At 37.9% G+C, this 20,257-nt stretch overlaps 2 protein-coding genes across 6 annotated transcripts in view; one reads left to right on the top strand and one right to left on the bottom strand.

Annotated features, from left to right (window-relative positions):
* Positions 1-546, top strand: part of PLPP1 (phospholipid phosphatase 1) — a 117,256-nt gene extending 116,710 nt beyond the window's left edge. The window contains exon 6 of one of the 3 annotated variants that reach the window (XM_029216475.1): positions 112-546. In XM_029216475.1, coding sequence (XP_029072308.1) covers positions 112-243 — 132 coding nt within the window. In that variant the 3' untranslated portion in view covers positions 244-546. The remainder of the gene's footprint in view (positions 1-111) is intronic. The other 2 variants (XM_029216474.1, XM_029216476.1) reach the window with 2 other exon arrangements.
* Positions 498-20,257, bottom strand: part of MTREX (Mtr4 exosome RNA helicase) — a 137,816-nt gene continuing 118,056 nt past the window's right edge. For all 3 annotated transcript variants that reach the window (XM_029216471.1, XM_029216473.1, XM_029216472.1), the window contains 5 exons: positions 18,147-18,252; positions 15,007-15,063; positions 13,668-13,830; positions 2,101-2,205; positions 498-679 (listed from right to left, as the gene is read on the bottom strand). In XM_029216471.1, the coding sequence (XP_029072304.1) occupies positions 627-679; positions 2,101-2,205; positions 13,668-13,830; positions 15,007-15,063; positions 18,147-18,252 (484 nt within the window). In that variant the 3' untranslated portion in view covers positions 498-626. The remainder of the gene's footprint in view (positions 680-2,100; positions 2,206-13,667; positions 13,831-15,006; positions 15,064-18,146; positions 18,253-20,257) is intronic.

The following is a 20,257-nucleotide window of genomic DNA, read 5'->3' as shown; positions in this document are numbered from 1 at the left end:
GTTTATATTTTGCACACTGCTTATTGCAACTTTGTATATGGTTTTTAAACTTATTTAAAATTGTATCATTAAATACTTTGCCCCATTCTAAATGTTACCTGTTCTATACAGGCTGTATATGTATCAGATTTCTTCAAGGAGAGAAATTCTCCTTTTAAAGAAAGAAAAGAAGAGGACTCTCATACAACTCTGCATGAAACACCAACGACAGGGAATCACTATCGGAACACTCACCAACCTTGAAGGTGGCAGAGTGCCCAGATGAAGCTGGCCAGCTTTCTAAAGGAAAATGATTGCAACCAGAAGGCAAGAGGATGCGTCCTTCTTCCCAGTATACAAGCCTTTAAGGGGACTGCTGCTACTGTACCTCTTGGATGCCCACTTTACCTGTGTGTATATAGTTACATTTAACACAATGGTTATCTAATAGCTCTAAGTTCATTACAAAAAATTTCAAGCCTTTCACTAAAACAAATGCCCCACCTGTACATTTTTTATTAAAAAAATGTAATGCTTATGTACAACTGTGTATGTAATATGCTTTCTTAGAATGACGCTTGATTTAAATATAATACATCAGACAGGTGGTGAACAATTTAAAATCCCATATTCCTTTAGCTGACTCTTTATAAGTAGAGGCTGGCAGCAAACACAATATCTCTCTTGATTTTGGTGATTCCTAAGAGAAAAGAAAATACAGTTTAAATTCTCAAGACCACAAAGAATGTAATTCTTCTCCCCTGGGGTTTTGAAGACAGCACAACAATCCTGATTAAATTTGGTGAGAGGGCAAGCCTGGAAAATACAAAACCTTGCTTGCCTGAAGGACACCTAGAGGAGTTCACAGCCACCTCTGAGAGATGGGAAACTTAGAAACCAGACCCCTGTTCTCATGACTCTTGAATCTAAAGTACCCTGTGCGTGCGGGGGTGTCTAAAATTATTCAGAAAGACCAGACCAGAGGGACTAAGCTGTCCAAGAAGTTAGTTGACCCAAAAGCATGAATTTTTCAGCCTGCAATGGAAAGCACTATATTTCAGTTACCATGTGAAATTCTTTCTGGACTAAGGACAAACACATTTTATCATATAGAAGTTTACAAAACTAGACTTAACCCTGGAGTCATTAAATAGGTCTGTCTCTCTTTAACAATGTTGAAGATATAAGCAGCTTTCATAAGCTTCTTCTTAAGGCACTGAGTTGCCAGCAGAATCACCAGGTTTGACTGTGAGCAGCTGGTAACTCAGAGCAACTATGTGGCTGCTCTTCTTTGATGTTTTAACTCATAGTCCTTTCTCTTGGCCAGCATTCAGATGGAATGAATGAAATTATTTGCAAGCATGTATGCTCCCCCCATTACTACCACCTTGGTCTAGCCGTTCTTTCCTGATCTGGTCTTCCTGCTTCCACCTTGCTAATCTACAGACTTGCCTGTGATGCAACAGCAAGAACTGCCTTGTGAAACCCAAGTCAGAGCACATCACTCCTGTGTTCAAAACCTCCAATCATTTCAGAGGAAAAAGCTGAGGGCTGGGAGCTACATGACCATTTCTTTTCTTCCTCCAACCCCTACTATTCTACTCATTGTTCAGCTGTGCTCCATCCACACTGGCCTCTTGTTGTTGCTTAAGTATATCAAGTGTCTATGAAGGACCTAAATGCCACCTTCTGAGTAGGGGACCCTAGGCCATCGTATCCATCCTCCAATTCCCTACTGTCTCTTCCTTTGTTTTTATTGCTACCTGATATATTTTAATTGTTGACTTGTTTACTGTCCACCTCCCTGCACTAGAATGTGAGCCCCATTAAGGCAGGGGTTTGTATCTTTTTTGTTCACTGCTGTATTCCCTGGTGCTTAAAACAATGTCTGGCACACAATAAGTGCACAATAAATATTTTGAGATTTTATATATATTCATTTACAAACTTTTTCCAACACACACACACACACTGATATTTTCTTTGGACACTACTACATGGCCCTTCATGGCAATCCAGTGAAGAGCATCTGAAAATGTTCTCCTAGGTTGTGGTCAAGAGCTCAAGTCTCAACAATATTTGCCTAAATTATTAGAAAAAGCTTATGGGCTGGATACTGACCTTCTGAAAATTTATTTTCCAGCTCAGTGTTTCCAATGGCTTTCGCTGCTTGACACATTTGTCGAAGTAGTTCTTCCAGGCGCCTCATACAACGAATTATGCTGCCTGGACAGAAAAGGAAACAAATCACTTGTAAAGTGTAAATAATCAGGAATAGCAGAACTTTTGTGAAGACGCAAGGAAGGTGAACATGGGATGATTTAACTGACTGATAGTACTTTGAGGGACTTCTCCTGCTAGTAAACTTGACTGGTGACTAATGGTAGAGAGAGTCATGGATTTATTATAATGTGTTGACACTTGCTCTTAGAGAGGTAAGTAAACAAAATGCCCTGGGAGCACAGGAGAGAGCAACATGGGTGAAAGGTAGCAAAGGTGACATATAACTTGGGTCTCTTATGAATGAGGTCCCTGTCAGGCAGTGACAAGGGAAGACCACTGAGACAATGTAGAAAAGCAGCTATTCAAGGACCCCGAGTGTGGCCTACTACGGCCTCTGGATACTATCCTGTGAAGAGAATGCAACAGGGAATTTTTAAGCAGGGGAATAACAGGATCAGATTTGTACATTTTAAAGGTGCAGTCAATCATTCTTCTGGACCTTAAATAGACTCTTTCATCAGTGCTTTCCTCACACAATGTGTCCTCAATGAAGCATAAAAGAGATCAGTCTCTTCCCACTGGATGTGACTCCCTGTCTGAGACAAGTGTTTGCATCAAAGGTGAAGTTGTAAACACTGTTTCACTTCTGTCAGACTTGCACAAGGAGGGGCCTTGGGATCCTTCCTCTTAAGTGCCACCTGCCTAAGTTTAAAACTCTTGGATTTCATTTTTAATGTCTGAAATACATTAGGAATATCAGTTCTCTCTGATATGCAAGCTGTTAACTCACACTTCAGGTCCTTATTTAACTCCTTGCAACACTGGAAGAATTCATTAACATGTATCAAGCTCTTGTAATACACTCGATGTGCAGTGTTGAGGGCTCCTTTTTACCTTTTAATGCCTTGCACATTATGGTACAGTGTGCCCAAGGGAGAAAAACAGTAGAGAGATTTAACTCATAAAGCAGAATGGAATTTGAGCTTAGACAAAGGCAAAAATATAAGCCATATACCTAAGAGGGTCATCAGGATTCAGCAGAAAGTGCCCATGTACATGTACAGCACCTTTTCTCTCTGAGAAAATGTTGCACAAGGGCCTGGGCTGATAAGGACAACATGCCTGGTTTCTGAACCCACCTATGGGCCAGAGCAAGCAGAACACAAAGATGCTAGTTCACAGTGAGAGGTTTATGGGATGAGATTGGTCAACAAGAGGACCACCAGCACGTATGTCAACTTGAAAGATCAATGGGGATACCTCTCTTAAAAGGATGCTATCATCTCCTACTTATGGGATGTTCACCTAATCTAGACTTGGTTATAAAAGGAGTGAGCTGAGACACCTGGAGTTAGAGGAAAGAAGACTGGATGGTGACCTGGATACTAGGAAAGATTCAGCCAAGTAATTAGCTCTATGATCTAGGCCCTTATTCTACTCTTATTTCCCCTTCTCATTTGTAAGGTAAATGACGATAAATGCAATTTAAACAGAGGGCTTACTTTACCTAACTGGATTTGTCTCACTTGAGATATGAGATGCACAAATTCTGTGACAGGGGCAAAGCTCTAAAGGAATGTAAGGTCATAATACAGTCCTTAAACCAAAATATTCAGAGTTCATACTTTATTGTCCTTCCTCTTCTCCCATTAAAAGGTCCATGGAGTTCTTGGAGAAGTAGGGTCAAGACTGACATCTCACCTCCACATCTACACACATCTTACAATAACCCTGGCTTTCTTATTATAGGAGAGTAAAGTAATTAATGTTTATAATAAGACTTAGGCATCAAGGAAAGGTGAAATAAGGCTGAGCATGTTTCAAGAAAAAAGGGTTAGAAAAGGGTTATATCCAACATTTTCTGAGTACTTACTTTGTGGCAGGTCTATAATCTATGTTTTGTGTAAATTTTCTTGTTTGACCCTTACAGTTCCATGAAACAAGTACTGTTATCCCTATTTTACAAAGAGGGAAAAGAAGCTCAGAGAAATTATAACTTGACCAAGGTCAGAGCCAGGAGTATATGATGGAGTCAGGATTTAAATCTAGACAGTAAGATTCTACAGCCTAAGCATTTAACCATATTATACTATAGTACCTCACAAAAATGATTTATCTATATTTTCTATAATAAATGTATTACTTTCATAAATTTCAGTTCTAATTAAATTCAGTTTATACATTTAAAATAATCGAGAAAAAATTGTAAATATTTAGTAAGATTTTCAGGTCATACTCTAAGCTCCTCACTTCTGTTATAAATCTTCATTGCCAGGTAATGCCAAAGAATTTGCAGTAATGGGTTTCAAGAAGTAGGAAGTAGTGGAAATTGGCAAGTAGGATCCAGTCGCAAAGAGTCTGTTTTCTTAATTCGGCAATCAGAGTAATGACTTGTGATAATTTCAGTGAAATGGGAGACTAGGTTACTATGGCTCAAGAAGGAAATGGGAGGTAGGGAGCTGAAGTTGGTCTATTCTCGACTACTCTTTCCAAGCCTGGCTTGTGAAAGGATTGAGGGATTGAGGATGATGATGACAACAAGATAACTTACTAAAAAATGATGGCAGCAGCTAACACTGACTGCTTTGTGCCAGGCACTGTACTAAAGGCTCTACATGCATGATATTAACCTCACAATACGAGATAAGAGCTATTATTATTACCATTTTATAGCTAAGGAAACAGGCACAGTTAAGTAACTTTCCCAGGATCATTCATCTAGTGAGTGGGTAGGATTTAAGACCAGGATATATATGCTCTTGCTCTTAAACACTGTACGTTATGTTGGTAGCTGGAGAAGACGTGGATGAGAAATATAAACATATTCATATGCTAAAATGGCAGCAGAAAGGACGTGACTCAAGACGGCAAAGGTGCAGAAAACAGTGGAAGGCGGCCCTGGAACTGAGTGCAATTTCCTCTGAAGAGGAAAATAAGGGAAAGGATATATGCCATGAATTTCTAGGTTAAGACAGGCCTAGTGGTATCTCCCTTTCCTCTGAAGCAGGAGTGATCACCTAGAAATCTGGGGCAAAGTTGAGGTAGATGCTTAAGAGAGCAGTGAGGATCTGGAATTGCCTCTAAGAGAAGTCTCAGAGCCAGAGAGAAGTCCTGCATGGAGGACATAGTCTCTGGACGTGGACCAGGGATTACATGCATGATGTTAACCTCACAATACGAGATACGAACTATTACTCTTCCCACTTTATAGCTAAGCAAACTAAGTAGTAGATGGCATCTACTACTTGAGCGACTGTACTAGCAAGCTGTGGGCAAGACTACATGAGGTAGTGTTCAAAGTGTACCCAGCCAGTGCTCAACAGTCTCTCCTCCTCCTGCTACTTCTATTATTACTAGGTTTAATGTGATTCTGAGGTTACAGACTGTGGCTTTTGATGACACCAAATCATACAGTTATTCTCCAGCAGAACTCTGCTGTGAAAGTACAGGAAGAGAGAAAGTGAATTATTAGACTGATCCAGGTTGGTGGTGCATAAGGCAGATGGGAAAACAAGAATATCAGTTGCTTCCTAATTCTCTCTCCATGACTAGAAAAAAGGAACTGTGGTTCAGAAGGAAAGTTCTCTAAGCAGTGGCTGTGTCCTCTCCACAGCAGGTCTCCAAGAGAATAAGGAAGCAGCTATGTGATACCTACCTGGTGTTTACTTCCTGTTACTGAGACAACTCATTCTGACACCAATAAACTATATTAAGATTTTGAAAATTAGCAGAACAAACGCTGCTTCTTTTACTAGCAACCTTTAACAGAAGAAAATAGTGATTTCACTGAAGATGTTGTTTCCAAGTAGCAGGAGACTGTCGTTAGCCACATCCAACATTCTGCTACCATTTTACAAATGAGAAACCCTAGAGGTGGTTAGTGCCTTTCAGGTTCAGGTTAACAGTTTTACATATAGGTTTAGAAAAGAAATCTGACACCCTCACTGGAAATGGCAGAGATAACCGTATTAGCCACCCTTTACAGCAATGGCTTCCCTTTAAACTTTGAGGCTAAGAGTTCATGGAAGAAGAATCTTGGACCTTTACAAGCTGAAACCTTTATAAAAGTTGAAGATACTAGTTTGTTTTTGCTGTGACCGTGGCTGAGAAAATTATGGACAGGACCAGGGAAGGAGAAAGCTCAATTAATGGCCTAAATGATGAAGGGGGAGGGGGAGGGGGAGAAAGCAGGTCTGAATGGCATCTGGAGGACAGTTACCTGGGTGAGACAGGATAAAAATGCACAAAACAGCCTGAAGTTGCAATGGGGGAAAGGATGGGGCTGAAATCAAAACCATGAAGCAAACACAACCAACCAGCTTCACAAATATGGGTAAGAAGAGGATTAGCCTATTCTCTAGGAACAGGAGGCTGCCAGATGGACACCAGCCACTGTAGGATCAGAAGGGAGCATCTCCTAGCTCCACTGGTAAATTCATGACTTGAGAAATGGACAGCACCTTTATCTCTTCCCCTGGATGAGTGTTGCAGCTCCTACTCCCTCTTCCATTGGGCCCCCATGTGCAGGCATAAGCAACACAACAAGGGCACGTAAGGAGCCTATCCCCCACCCACTGCATCCCAGGAGGAACGGTGCTCCTCTAGTGCTTAAAAATCTTTTGATACCATTAATGCAAATGCTAGTAGGAGCACTGGTGAGTCTGTTTCAGTCCTGATTCAAACATAAGGTTCTGGATGGTCCATGTGTGATATTTCTGTATTAGGATAGTCACTTGTAGACCCTAAGTTTTATCTTTAAAGGTGGTATTTCACAAACTTCAGTCATTAGCGTATCACTCATTTTTGCTGTAACACTTTTAAGTAAATGAAAGCTGCTCACTTATTTTTTATAAATAGGCCATAATTATAAAAACAACGGTTACAAAAACAAAACAATGCTATCAATTCCAGCTAGATACTATTGCCAACAAAAAGTTGATCACCCAGACATATCATAGGCACCTCAAACTCAACAGTTCCCAAAAGTAAACTCAATACTTTCCTTCCAGATCATTTCTATTAACATATTAAAAACTTTAAGTTTACTCTTCTATAAAGTGGAGATAACAAGAATTCCTATACCTAATGGGGTTATTGTGAGAAATGAATGAAATAATGCATGTAGGGTGCTTCACAAGTGTCAATAACACAATAGGAGCTCAATAAATGTTGGCTATATTTGTTATTTCTGTTCTCAGGTGCTAGGGATGCTGAGCTCCAGTCCTGCTCTCACTGAAAGAGGAAATACAGTCGCAGTAACTTCTGGGTGTCTAGAGACAGGGTGGGGGCTGGAATGGAGAAGGTAATGAATATCGCATGACTCATGCAGCCAGATATTAAATGTGTATTTTGCAAACACTTCTATTTGAAGAGAATTAAATTAGGTAATGGTTAAAAATGTAAATATATATAGGACTTTAAAAAGGAACAGAGTGTATTTCACAGGTCATTTAGAATTGAAAAGAAATCCTTTATAAAACTGCTGTGCAGGGCATCGGAGAGCCAGGTACCCTGGCTCACAAACTCTGTTTTGACTGATTTCAAATGTGTACTGGGAATCACAGATAACCTGATATTGTTTTGGTATTTCTACAAATTGAGAAACTCATGTTAATAGCCAGGATCTGCAAAAGCTATCAGAGACCCAACCACATGAAGTATATTGCTAAGATAAGCTAAAGAAACTAAACGCACATCTGAGCGAGCAAATACTGCCACACTTTGTAAGCACTCCCACTCAATTTCTGGAAAATGAGTTCTGACAGTTTCAGATGACATGAGAACAATTAAGAAAATGAGGCCAGGCGGTACAGGGTTGCACATACAATGGCTGTGGCTGCTGACCTCAGTCTTGTCAACAAATCACCGTGTGTGTACAAACACTGTCTATAGCTGCCTGCAGCGTAAAGGGGATGAATGAAGCCTACCGTGAAGAAGTGAATTACCCAGCATACTTCCTACGTACTGCAGTTCTCTGTAATACAAGGGTTCTCCTTACTCCCAGTTTTGGAAATCATTCCGCCTCATCAATTAGGACCACCTAGATTAAGTGTTAGATAAGAGATACAAAGCTATTACCCATCCCCCCAGGCTATCTGAAGCTGACCAGAAACAGAAACACACACTAACAACCTAACGGTTTGTTACAAATCTTTTTTTCTGGTCTTGCCAGAGTGTAAAGCAAAACTGAATTCTTACTAGTCATTGCCTTTTTTTTTTTTTCTTGCTGTACGCGGGCCTCTCACTGTTGTGGCCTCTCCCGTTGCGGAGGAGCACAGGCTCCGGATGCGCAGGCTCAGCGGCCATGGCTCACGGGCCCAGCCGCTCCGCGGCATGTGGGATATTCCCGGACCGGGGCACGAACCCGTGTCCCCTGCATCGGCAGGCGGACTCTCAACCACTGCGCCACCAGGGAAGCCCTAGTCATTGCCTTTTGAAGAAAAACTGTGGTAAAATACACATAAAATTTACCACTTTAAAGCATGTACCCCAGTGTCACTGCCTGTTTTTATCACAGTGAAATATAATTCACATGGCATAAAATTCACCCTTTTAATTAAGTGTACAAATTCAGTGGTTTTGGGTATATTTGGAATTGTACAACCATAATCACTATCGAATTTTAGAATCTTCTTATCACTCAAAAAGAAACCCATATCCATTAAGCAGTCACACCCCTACCCCCTTCCACCTTCCCCCAGCCCATGGCAACCACAAATCTACTTTCTGTCTCTACAGATTTGCCTATTCTGGACATTTCACATAAATGAAATTGTACAATAGGTGGCTTTTGTGTCTGCCTTCTTTCACTTAGAACCTTAATCTGGTCAAAGTTCATCCATATTTTAGCATGAATCAGTACTTCACTTTTTTTTTTTTTTTTACAGAATACTGTCCCATTATATGGATAATACACAATTTATTCATCCACTGATGGACATTTGAGCACACATGCTTTAAGGGTAATCTTATAAACATCAGGCTCATTAGGTTCTTAAACAACACCATTCTAATTGAGGATGGAAATCAACACATTTCTTTATCTGGAGAGGTATTTATTTCTACCTCCAGCTTTCTGGCATTTGCAAAAGTGGTTCCCCACAGTTCACGCCCTGAATCTGATTTAAAACTCCTATCTAAGTGGTTATTGAGGCCTGAGGTTAGGATCATAATTATATTTTCCTGCAATCATTTACCACTAGATCCCAGCTTAGGCTGAAAACATTCCTGGAGGGCAGAGACTGTTGCTTGCACTGCACCCAGCACAATTCCTGATCCCGCTAGGGTCTCAGTTAATTATTCATTAAATGGGTATCAGGTACTAATTCCTAAGTCATTTAGTACTAAAACTGTGCCAAACTTTAAACACAGAACAGATACATATTAATAGAATGTTACTCTACTATTATTAGCAAAAGTATTTTAAAATAACAAATCCATTGGAAAATCCCTTCTAACACTGATGTACCGTCTCCTAAGAAAGGGTAAAACTATGCTAGTGGAAAGGCAGTTGAGAAGACCTTGTGGTGGGGGCAGAGAGGAGGAATATGCCAAACAGCATTTGTTTAAAAATCTAGGACAGGGACTTCCCTGGTGGCACAGTGGTTAAGAATCCACCTGCCAATGCAGGGGACACGGGTTTGAGCCCTGGTGCGGGGATGATCCCACATGCTGTGGAGCAACCAAGCCCGTGTGCCACAACTACTGAGCCTGCGAGCCACAACTACTGAAGCCCATGTGCCCTAGAGCCTGCGAGCCACAACTACTGAGCCTGCATGCCACAAAAACTGAAGCCCGCGCACCCTAGAGCCTGCGTGCCACAACTACTGAAGCCCGTGTGCCCTAGAGCCTGCGAGCCACAGCTACTGAGCCTGTGTGCCACAACTACTGAAACCCGCACGCTGTAGGAACGTGCTGCAACTACTGAGCCCGCACACCACAACTACTGAAGCCTGCGCACTCTAGGACCCGCGAACTGCAACTACTGAGCCCGCGTGCCACAACTACTGAAGCCCGCGTGCCTAGAGCCCATGCTCCACAACAAGAGAAGCCACCTCAATGAGAAGCCCACAGACTGCAATAAAGAGTAGCTCCCGCTCGCTGCAACTAGAGAGAAAAGCCTATGCAAAGCAACAAATACCCAACGCAGCCAAAACCAAATCAAAACAAAAAAACCTATGACAGGCAGAAGTACAGTAAACACTTTCAAGTGATAATTCGTCATAGGAGCTTTCCTGATGACATGTGCTTAGTGGAAAGCAAATCCTTCATGCATAGTGAAGACTACAATATTGTTTTTGTATAGACAGAAATAAATAGTAATGGCCCTGTCTAGGTTACAATGGATCTACTACAATGGATCAGTAGACTGAAACCCCGTTTTTAATTGTTATCCAAATTTAATTGATGGAAATAAGAAACGATTATATTCTATCATTTTTTCCAGGGTGATAACAGAGGCAATAATTATTTATGTGAAGTGTTCAAAATTCCTCAACTGAATCACAGTATAAACTCTTCTCTTACATCAGACGTCCCCCAAACATATGGTGTTAATCATTACAATGTTAACTAGCTCCAGCTAAGGTTTGAATACTTAAAACTACTCCTGAGGCTCATGACATGACATGATCAGACACTTGACCAGAGCACATTAAAAAGTTCCAATGCAGTCATTTTCTGCCTGTAAAAATAAAGACACACTATACTATGGGCTAGAGCTTTGATTATAGTATTTTTCCAATTATATAAAGCATGTACAGTAACAAGATGAGGAGAGAATGGCTATTCTGAAATGGACGAACTAAACAACATAGTAAAAAGAAAAAAAGGGGGCTTCCCTGGTGGCGCAGTGGTTGAGAGCCGCAGAGCGGCTAGGCCCGTGAGCCATGGCCACTGAGCCTGCGCGTCCGGAGCCTGTGCTCCGCAACGGGAGAGGCCACAACAGTGAGAGGCCCGCGTACCGCAAAAAAAAAAAAAAACAAAAAATGTTGTGGCAGGGAGACACCATATGCTAGAAAAAAAAATATCCTAAGTAAATCAAGGTTCTCAGTTATTTTTTTGCTGTTTAATTATATAATTTGCTTTTATGAGCTTTCCCAATTTTAGAAAGAAAAGGTATAGCTGGTATAATGGTACCATGAAAATTGTGTTGATGTTAGACCCAATTTCAGGTTATAAACTGAATCCCTCAATTTTTAATCTTAGATTTCTCAAGCAAACTGTGACACTGAAATAACCTCAAGGAATTGAAATAGATTTCAGGAACTGAAACAGATTTCAGGAATTGCTAGTATGTTGTGGAAAACATCAATTCATAGGTGGCAGAAATACAAACCGTCAGGACTTCCCTGGTGGCGCAGTGGTTAAGAACCCGCCTACCAATGCACGGGACACGGGTTTGAGCCCTGGTCCGGGAAGATCCCACACGCAGCAGAGCAATTAAGCCCGTGTGCCACAACTACTTAGCGTGCGCTCTAGAGCCCGCAAGCCACAACTACTGAAGCCTGCGCGCCTAGAGCCCGTTCTCTGCAACAAGAGAAGCCACCGCAATGAGAAGCCCACGCACTGCAAAGAAGAGTAGCCCTCACTCGCTGCAACTGGAGAAAGCGCGTGTGCAGCAACGAAGACCCAACGCAGCCAAAAATAAATAAATAAATTTTAAAAAATACAAACTGTCTTCAATTTAGCAGTTTAGGATTTATCTGCCATACTGCGGTAACTTTTTCATTTAAGTACAAAGAATAGAAAAATAATCCATAAAGATAATTTTATAAGGCTTCCTATATTTCTAGGCCTATTGTCCCTTCATTTTTCTTAAACAAAACAAACAGTGCACCACTATTGTTTTATGCCATTGTGTTCGCCTTCTCAGAGAAGCAGATATACAAATATGAGCTATTATATTAACAAGTCGTAGAATTTAGGCATAGAACAGTAATTAGTTTCATCCTTATGTTCCCAAAAGAAGTTAGACTGAAGAGTGGTGATGCTGTACTTGATTGCCTTTGTGTGTCTGAAACACACAAGCTGTCATACATCTATCTGGGTTTCTGTGTGTTAAGCAATGTTCACAGGTGAGATGAGGATGTCATGCTCTCTTCTCACAGCCTCAACAGGAGCTACCCACCATCATTTATTATAGACCTTCTTACCATTCCTACAAGCATAAATTTTCAGTGGATAGAGATGGTATAATTTTAGGTAGTATTTAAGAAGTCTCTAGGCGGTCCAAAACTCTCAAAGATAAGGTATTATGGTTCTTAGATGAAGTTATCAACTATCATGTGCTTGTAGTCACAGAGGCCAGAATTCAAATCATAGTGCCGTCATGTAGTACATACACCTCCATGACCTTGACCAAATTATTTACCTTTTAAAAATCAGTTTCCTTGTGCAAAGTGCAAATAATGTCTACTCTGATGTGCTACTTTGGTGATTAGATGTAAATTATATAAAATGCTTATTAGCACAACTCCTGGCACACAGTAGTTACCTAATAAATAATGACCATCCTGGTAACAGAATACAGTATTCAGAAAAAGATTTTGGGACCATAATACTAATGACCATTTAATGGAAGCTTAGAAATAAACTTTAGGGAAAGGACTAAAACAGCACACCATAATTAAAAAATAATATACTATAAACTATAATATTTAAAACCTTAAAACCCATTAAAATTCAATGTAGTGAAGTAAAGGCTCATAGTTGATTCTGTTGCAGAGATTCATAAACTCAGTAATCTATTAGTCTTTAATAATATTGGGTAAAAAGCATAGTATACAGGGTATGTTAAAAATATAATTTTTCTCAAAATAAAATTTTAAATGTTCCTATAATAAATATCTATGAAGTCCAAGCTCATTTATTTTAATTTTTAAGAAAGTTTGGTGCAAACACAATTCACCATTATAAATATCTACAATCTGCGTAAGCCAATCTTTTTGCAATGAATACAGCCTTTCTAAATATGGTTTTCTTTAAATATTGTGCTTATTATTTGCTTCTTGTAATTCACTTATAATTACTCCTTATATATTCCCTTTACCTTTACTTCTTCATTTAAAATTTTTCTTCAGTTGAGTTAACAGTTTTGATTGATTTTAGAAATGCAATGATAGACAGCATATTTAGCTCTGCTATTTTTTGGTGGAATTGCATAGCAAGCCATTAGGTTATTACTAAGAGAATAAAACCAAAAGTAAAAATACCCACATAAATAGGCCTTATCTGTGATTGCAGAGACTCTGGCACAGGATTATAAACTGTTATAATGAGCAGACTGAGCTTATTAAATAATACAAAGGATTCGTGGAGAATATTTTTGATTTACATAGGCAGAAGATTTCCTTTTATTATCAAAAATTAAAAATAATATATTATTCTTGTTTAGTAAATCAATGCCATCCTAAGTATATTTCTTATATCAGAAAGAAATATATGCGTACAAAATTTAACCATACCTTCAAAGACATCTGTCATTTTGCAGATATGGGCAAATGTAGCTCCAGTTGCCCAGGTATATACTACATCCATTAAGTGAGGTTTAAATGAGCTTAGGTAAGTCTCCTCATCAATTTCCAATTTGGCTTCCGCTGAAACTTTTGCAATTCTTTTAGCACATTCCTTTGAAGATAAAACATATACTTAAAAAATTTCTTACTTATGATCTCCCATATCACTTTTTCTTTAGGTTTCCAAAGTCAGTATTCTACAAGGTTCCTTTTTCTTCCTAGGTAATAAGCCTGCAATTTGGATATTCTACTTCTAAGTAGCCACAGTGCCTGTTCCACTGCTGAGTAATCAAACAGCAAAGTTTTCCACTACATTAATTAAGAAAAACATATCAAGAGCATGATTTTCACCCAGTAATACCTTTTCTACAAAAACCAAAACTCTTCATTAAAATTACTAAACAGTAACATTTAACTCATCTCTAATTGTTTCATTAAGAAAACAAAGACAATAATAACAAGCCAGACTCAGAGAAACATAAATCCTATGGCAAAATGATGCTTTTTCTCCAACAATGCTTTAAAAAATGTAAATCTTAATATTTCCTTTTCCTTACAATAGGAAGTTAGATTTCATTCTTTTCTCCTTGGTAATCAAGAAGGTCAAAAACTCCTGGGCCTATTAAGACTTCCCTGATTCTGGAAGTTTAAATTTCTTAGTAATATTAAGGAATGTTAAATGTTATATTAAAGGGGCCTTCTTTTATGATTCACTTTTCATTCCTCTCTTGCAGTGTCTTATAGTTCATCTTTCCCTGTCTGCCTAATGTTGAAAAGATAGATAAAACCATTCTTCCCAAGAAAAATAATAAAAGAGACCAATTCATTACTATAAACTACTGTGGCTTTGAGGATCCAGAAATAAATCATTTCTTAGGCTAAAACAGATTTTAAAACCTGATTTTAAAATTTGTTGTAAACTGAGATGGAAAAATGTATAAAAAATTAAGCTAACTAAATCTATCAAGATGCTATTCTTAACACCAAGGAAAACGATGCAGACACTGAACTGTTGGTATAGCCTATCTACACCATGCAATGTTAAATCTGTACTCACAGCAACTCTATATAACTTAACATTTTGGTGAGGGAGAATGTCTAATTTTTAAAAGAAAAATTACAAATGATGTTATTAAAACAGCAGTAAATGACAAGACTAACATCAAATGATATATTTAATCCTGAAGGAAGCTGTCTCTGTGGAATAATAAATATTATGATTAGACTGTCACAAATGTTTATTTCACAACATACTATTCATAAAATATGTAGTTCAAAAAAATCTTACCTGCATTTGACGAAGTGGTCCTGCTAATTGCTCTGTTAATTTGGGCATCTCACTAGACTATGAAAGAAAAGGAAGATTATATGTAAAACCCAAGTTTAAAATGCAGTGTATACTATCTGCTTTTATAAACAAAACAAAGCTTTCATAATATCCATTAATTTCAAATTATAAGACCTCAGTCATTAGCATTTAGTTTCTAATCAACTTAGTTTGTGTAAGCAAAATTACCACTCCTCTCATCCTGAATTATACTATTCTCTTATATTTCAGAGGAAAATATTACACTGCTAAATTTGCAAAGTGTGCTACACTAGCTATTTTCTGTGACCATAAATGGAACTGGAGAAAATATTGTAAACATGCATAGTAGTTTAGTTACATCAACATTTATAAACTGTTGTATCATACTTTGATTTTTGAAACAGTTTGGCTTCTAGGCAACTCCCACTCTGTGGAAATTAAAAATCTTGGATAAAGAACATTAGAAAAATGCCCTCAATTTTAGTTTTACCCAGATATTTCTAGCTCTCTAACCACTTTTAAAATATTTAAAAGTTTAGATGAGTTTCAGTATTCTTATTATTGTCTCCCCACTAGTGAAAAGTCTATCAGTTTCTCAATTAGAATAATAAGAGTTTCAGGTCTATTACTAACTAGTCAAATAAACTTGGACAAGCTGCTTGTATCCTGTGTGTTAGTTTCTTACACCGTCAAAGAGAATAAGTCAGGTCCTCAAAACCTATAGACTTGTGATTAGAATAAAGTTATTATTAAGGAACAAATTTTGACAAAGATAGATTTACTATACAAAAATAAAATTATTACAAGAAAGGTATGTATGTATATATGTATGTATATATGTGTGAGACAATTTAAAGTAATTATAGGTAAATTTTTAAAAAGCAACTATAGGTTAGTTGCAATAGATCTGCCTTTACTTTGAGCATCAGTATTTATATAAGACTTGGTTTTGATTTGTATCATGAATGAACTCCACATCTCAGTTTAGTGAAAAGTACACAAGTACATGTCTTTGACATTGTGTCCATTCACGATCAACAGTTACTGATCTCTTCCTCTCTCCTGGTCACTGTAAGTAGAAGGCACTGGTCCTGATGTAAGTAAGCTATGTTTCATTTTACCAATATTCTCCTACCAGGTGAGTGCAGTTTGCTCCCTATCTCTCTTTCAGGTCTCAATTCAAATGTCACTCTATCAGTGAGGCCTCTTCTAATCACCTTACTTAAAACAGTAACACCAGCCCTCGCAACAATTTCTATCTGCCTCCTCTGCTTCACTTTTCTCCAAAACCCTCATCACCTTTTGTCATAATGTGTGTATTTCATTTCTTTATTGTTTATCTTCATCAACTAGCATACATGAAAGTATCACGAAAGCAAAAGTTTCTGCTGTCTAGTGTCTAGGTATCTGCATTGCACATAGTGGGTGCTTAATAAATATTTGTAAGATACTTGATATTTATATTGTAAATACTGTGTAATCTTTAAATTACCTCTAATGATACAAAAAATAAGGGGGCACGGTATTAGAAACAACAAGCTTTAAAACAGAAGGTATCAGCATTTATGACAAGTATCTTACTATATTTACCTTCCTTTCTGGCTAGAAAACATACTTTTAAAGTATCAACAGAATTCCATGGTACTTTCAGTACAATTACCCATTTTGACGTTGAAAGGCACCACACCACAAGAACTGATGACACTACATATAACACAGCAGGGCTTCACTGAACAAATCTCAACTACATTTAGTGACATCTTGCCCCAAGATTTAAGAGTTGTGTTTTGGCTAGGCCCAACTCCCATGAAGAGGTAACGTACATGGCCTCTCAGAAGACAGGATTTTTTTTACTGCCACATTAAAAAAAAGCACAGTATAAGAAATTAGCCACAAGACAAAGTCTGACACAGGCAGAAGATCACCAATCTCCAAATAATTTCTAAACCTTATATCTGTTCAAAGAAAACTGGACAAACATTCTAAACAATTATCTTGGAAATTAATGTAATAAAATTTTGAACCTAAGGAAAACAACAGCCAAACATAATATTTTGTAAAGGAATGCATTCCTCACATGCAAATTAAATTACTTCATGGGTGCACAGCAGGCATTCTTACGAGAGCATAAATCATTTTTGGATTACTGTCCTATTTGTTATCATTGCCACTGCAGTTGTAATTCTGATCTGTAATCAGAGAGCTGAGAGAAAATACCTAACCTACTCCAATAAGTTATGTATTTGATCTGATTAATAAATAAGGAAATAGTTAATGGATAAACAGATCGACAGCAGAACTGCAAAACAAATTTGTCTTACACAATTTACTTTTTTAAAAGTTAAACTAAGTGTATATGGTAAAAGGTTCTCTAAAAATTTATATAGTAGCAACATTATTTTTAGAAGGTAAATGTGCTTGTCTTACTCTTATTTTGCCAATTTTATAAACAATGAATAAAGTTTTGAATTTGAAATGTGAAACATGCATTTTACTTTTTAAAATAAATCATATTGGCTTTTGAAATAAAGTAAACGATGATAGTGTCCTTCTGGTCCATCCAGCATTTCATTTTTTGATTTCTTAAGAGCTGGTGAAAGTCAACTAACTACTCACATGAAAAAGTTACTGCCAAGCCAGTGATGAGAATCGTATGGCCATTATCTCAAATCTTGCCAATGAAAACTAAGACTTCAGCCTCTAGTACAATCAGCTGCCTCACAGTTATTCTCCAAAATTGAGAAGAGGAATGTTAATTCAACCTCACTCTTTTCATTTTTACTAGTTTTGCCTAATTTTACCTTTTCTTTTTCCTTCTAGACAGTCTGACTAAGCTAGACCTTCAAACAATGCACTGGGTTATAGAGCAAATTTTTAACTTGGAATCTGATTAATGATGATTGTCTATAAATAAAATTCTAGTTTACTTTCTTTTCTGATAATATACATTTAATTATTTCTCTCTTACTAAATTTGGGTTATAGTTACATTGATTTCTAATAACATTACCTATAATATGTAAACATGCAGGCATATTTTAAAAATTAAAAAATCCATAATAATATTAAATTATAAGACATGTAAATTAACAAATAAGATGTGCTAAACTATTAACTCACATTCTCTTGAAACACAAAGCAGCTTAGTAGTGCCGTTGCCTGTTCTGCTGATAGGTCATTGAAAAGGCCATTAAACATCATCTCAGTTAGAAGGAGCTCATCAGCACTATACCGCCATAAACAAACAAAAAAGAGTAAACTCCAAATGTCAGAATATAAAAACACGCATATGTACCCACACATCCTTAAGATATAGTTTTAAATAAAATATGTTATTTGAACATAAGGACTAGTCAGTGAGAAGTGATAAAGATTTATTTAACTAAGGAAATGGCAGGTCTTTATATTTACCAATATATGAATAATAAACGTGAAATGGGTGTTTCTTATAAAGAGCCCATTCTAGCAAATACCAAAATGCAGATATTCATTGAAATAAAGAATCATTTCTTAACTCTCAGAATACCAGAAAAATTAGTCATTAGCATTTATTACCTAGGTCCAAGGACCTTTTAAATGGTTTTCAACTCAATTATTTTACAAATAATTTAAAAAACAATGAAAAACAACTTTATAGAAATCTTAATTAGAATGTACCCATAGCAGACACACATTTTATTCACAGTTTCCTAGTGCTGAGAATGTTATAAATTGCTGCTCATTAAGACTGTTATCTATGAATCTGGAGTATATCCATCTAGTAAATACAATTTCTGATTTCAAACGTATCTATAATAGGTACTAGCTTATCATTACTTCTGTTTCTTCTTGCACTTGCATTGTCAAAACATATTACTGCCTCCAGATTTTAAATACATCTCTTTTAGGTTCTAGCTTACCCTTACTTTTGGTTCTTCTTTTGCATCATCTAAATACAGTATTTTTTTTTTTTTTTTTGCGGTATGTGGGGCTCTCACTGTTGTGGCCTCTCCCGTTGCGGAGCACAGGCTCCGGATGCACAGGCTCAGCGGCCATGGCTCATGGGCCCAGCGGCCATGGCTCATGGGCCCAGCCACTCCATGGCATGTGTGATCTTCCGGGACCAGGGCACGAACCCGTGTCCCCTGCATCGGCAGGCGGACTCTCAACCACTACACCACCAGGGAAGCCCTAAACACAGTATTTTAAAAGACTATGACAAATCGTAATTTCACTGAAGAGAGAAAGGTCATCTTCTTTGCTCCATAATTGTACATTTTCACATTCAGATTTTTAAAAAAATTTTATTTTATATTGGAGTATCGTTGATTTACAATGTTGTGTTAGTTTCAAGGGTACAGCAAAGTAATTTAGTTATACATATATCAATACATATACCTATTCTTTTTCAGATTCTTTTTACATATAGGTTATTAGAGTATTGAGTAGAGTTCCCTGTGTTATACAGTAGGTCCTTGTTGATCATCTATTTTATCTTTAGTAGTGTCTATATGTTAATCCCAACCTCCTAATTTATCTGCCCTTACCCCCCAGCCCACCTTTCCCCTTTGGTAACCATAAGTTTGTTTTCAAAGTCTGTGAGTCTGTTTCAGTTTTGTAAATAAGTTCACCTGTATCATGTTTTAGATTCCACATGGTGTAAGAGATATCATATGGCATTTGTCCTCCTCTGTCTTAGTTCACTTAGTATGATAATCTCTAGGTCCATTCATGTTGCTGCAAATGGCATTATTTCATTCTTTTTTTATGGCCGAGTAATATTCCACTGTATATATGTACCTTATCTTCTTTATCCATTCATCTGTAGATGGACATTTAGGCTGATTCCATGTCTTGGCTATTGTAAGTAGTGCTGCAATGAACACTGGGGTGCCTGTATCTTTTCAGAGTATGATATATGCCCAGGAGTGAGACTGCTGTATCATATGGTAGCTCTATCTTTAGTTTTTTTTTTAAGATTTATTTTATTATTTATTTATTTTTGGCTGCATCGGGTCTTCGTTGCGGCATGTGGGCTTCTACTTGTGGCGTGTGGCTTTTCTCCCTCTAGTTGTGTCGTGCATGCTGCAGGGCGCGTAGGCTCTGTAGTTGTGGCACGCAGGTTTCAGACCACATGGGCTCTGTAGTTTGCAGCACGCAGGCTCTCTAGTTGAGGTGCGCCAGCTCAGTAGTTGTGGCCCTTGGGCTTAGTTGCCCTGCAGCATGTGGGATCTTAGTTCCCTGACCAGGAC

The sequence above is a fragment of the Monodon monoceros genome, unplaced genomic scaffold (assembly GCF_005190385.1).
Source record: "Monodon monoceros isolate NGI ecotype Baffin Bay Population unplaced genomic scaffold, NGI_Narwhal_1 Super_Scaffold_12, whole genome shotgun sequence".
Lineage (NCBI taxonomy): Eukaryota > Metazoa > Chordata > Mammalia > Artiodactyla > Monodontidae > Monodon > Monodon monoceros.
Note: the sequence above shows the minus strand (reverse complement) of the source record. Positions and strands in the feature narration are given on the sequence as shown.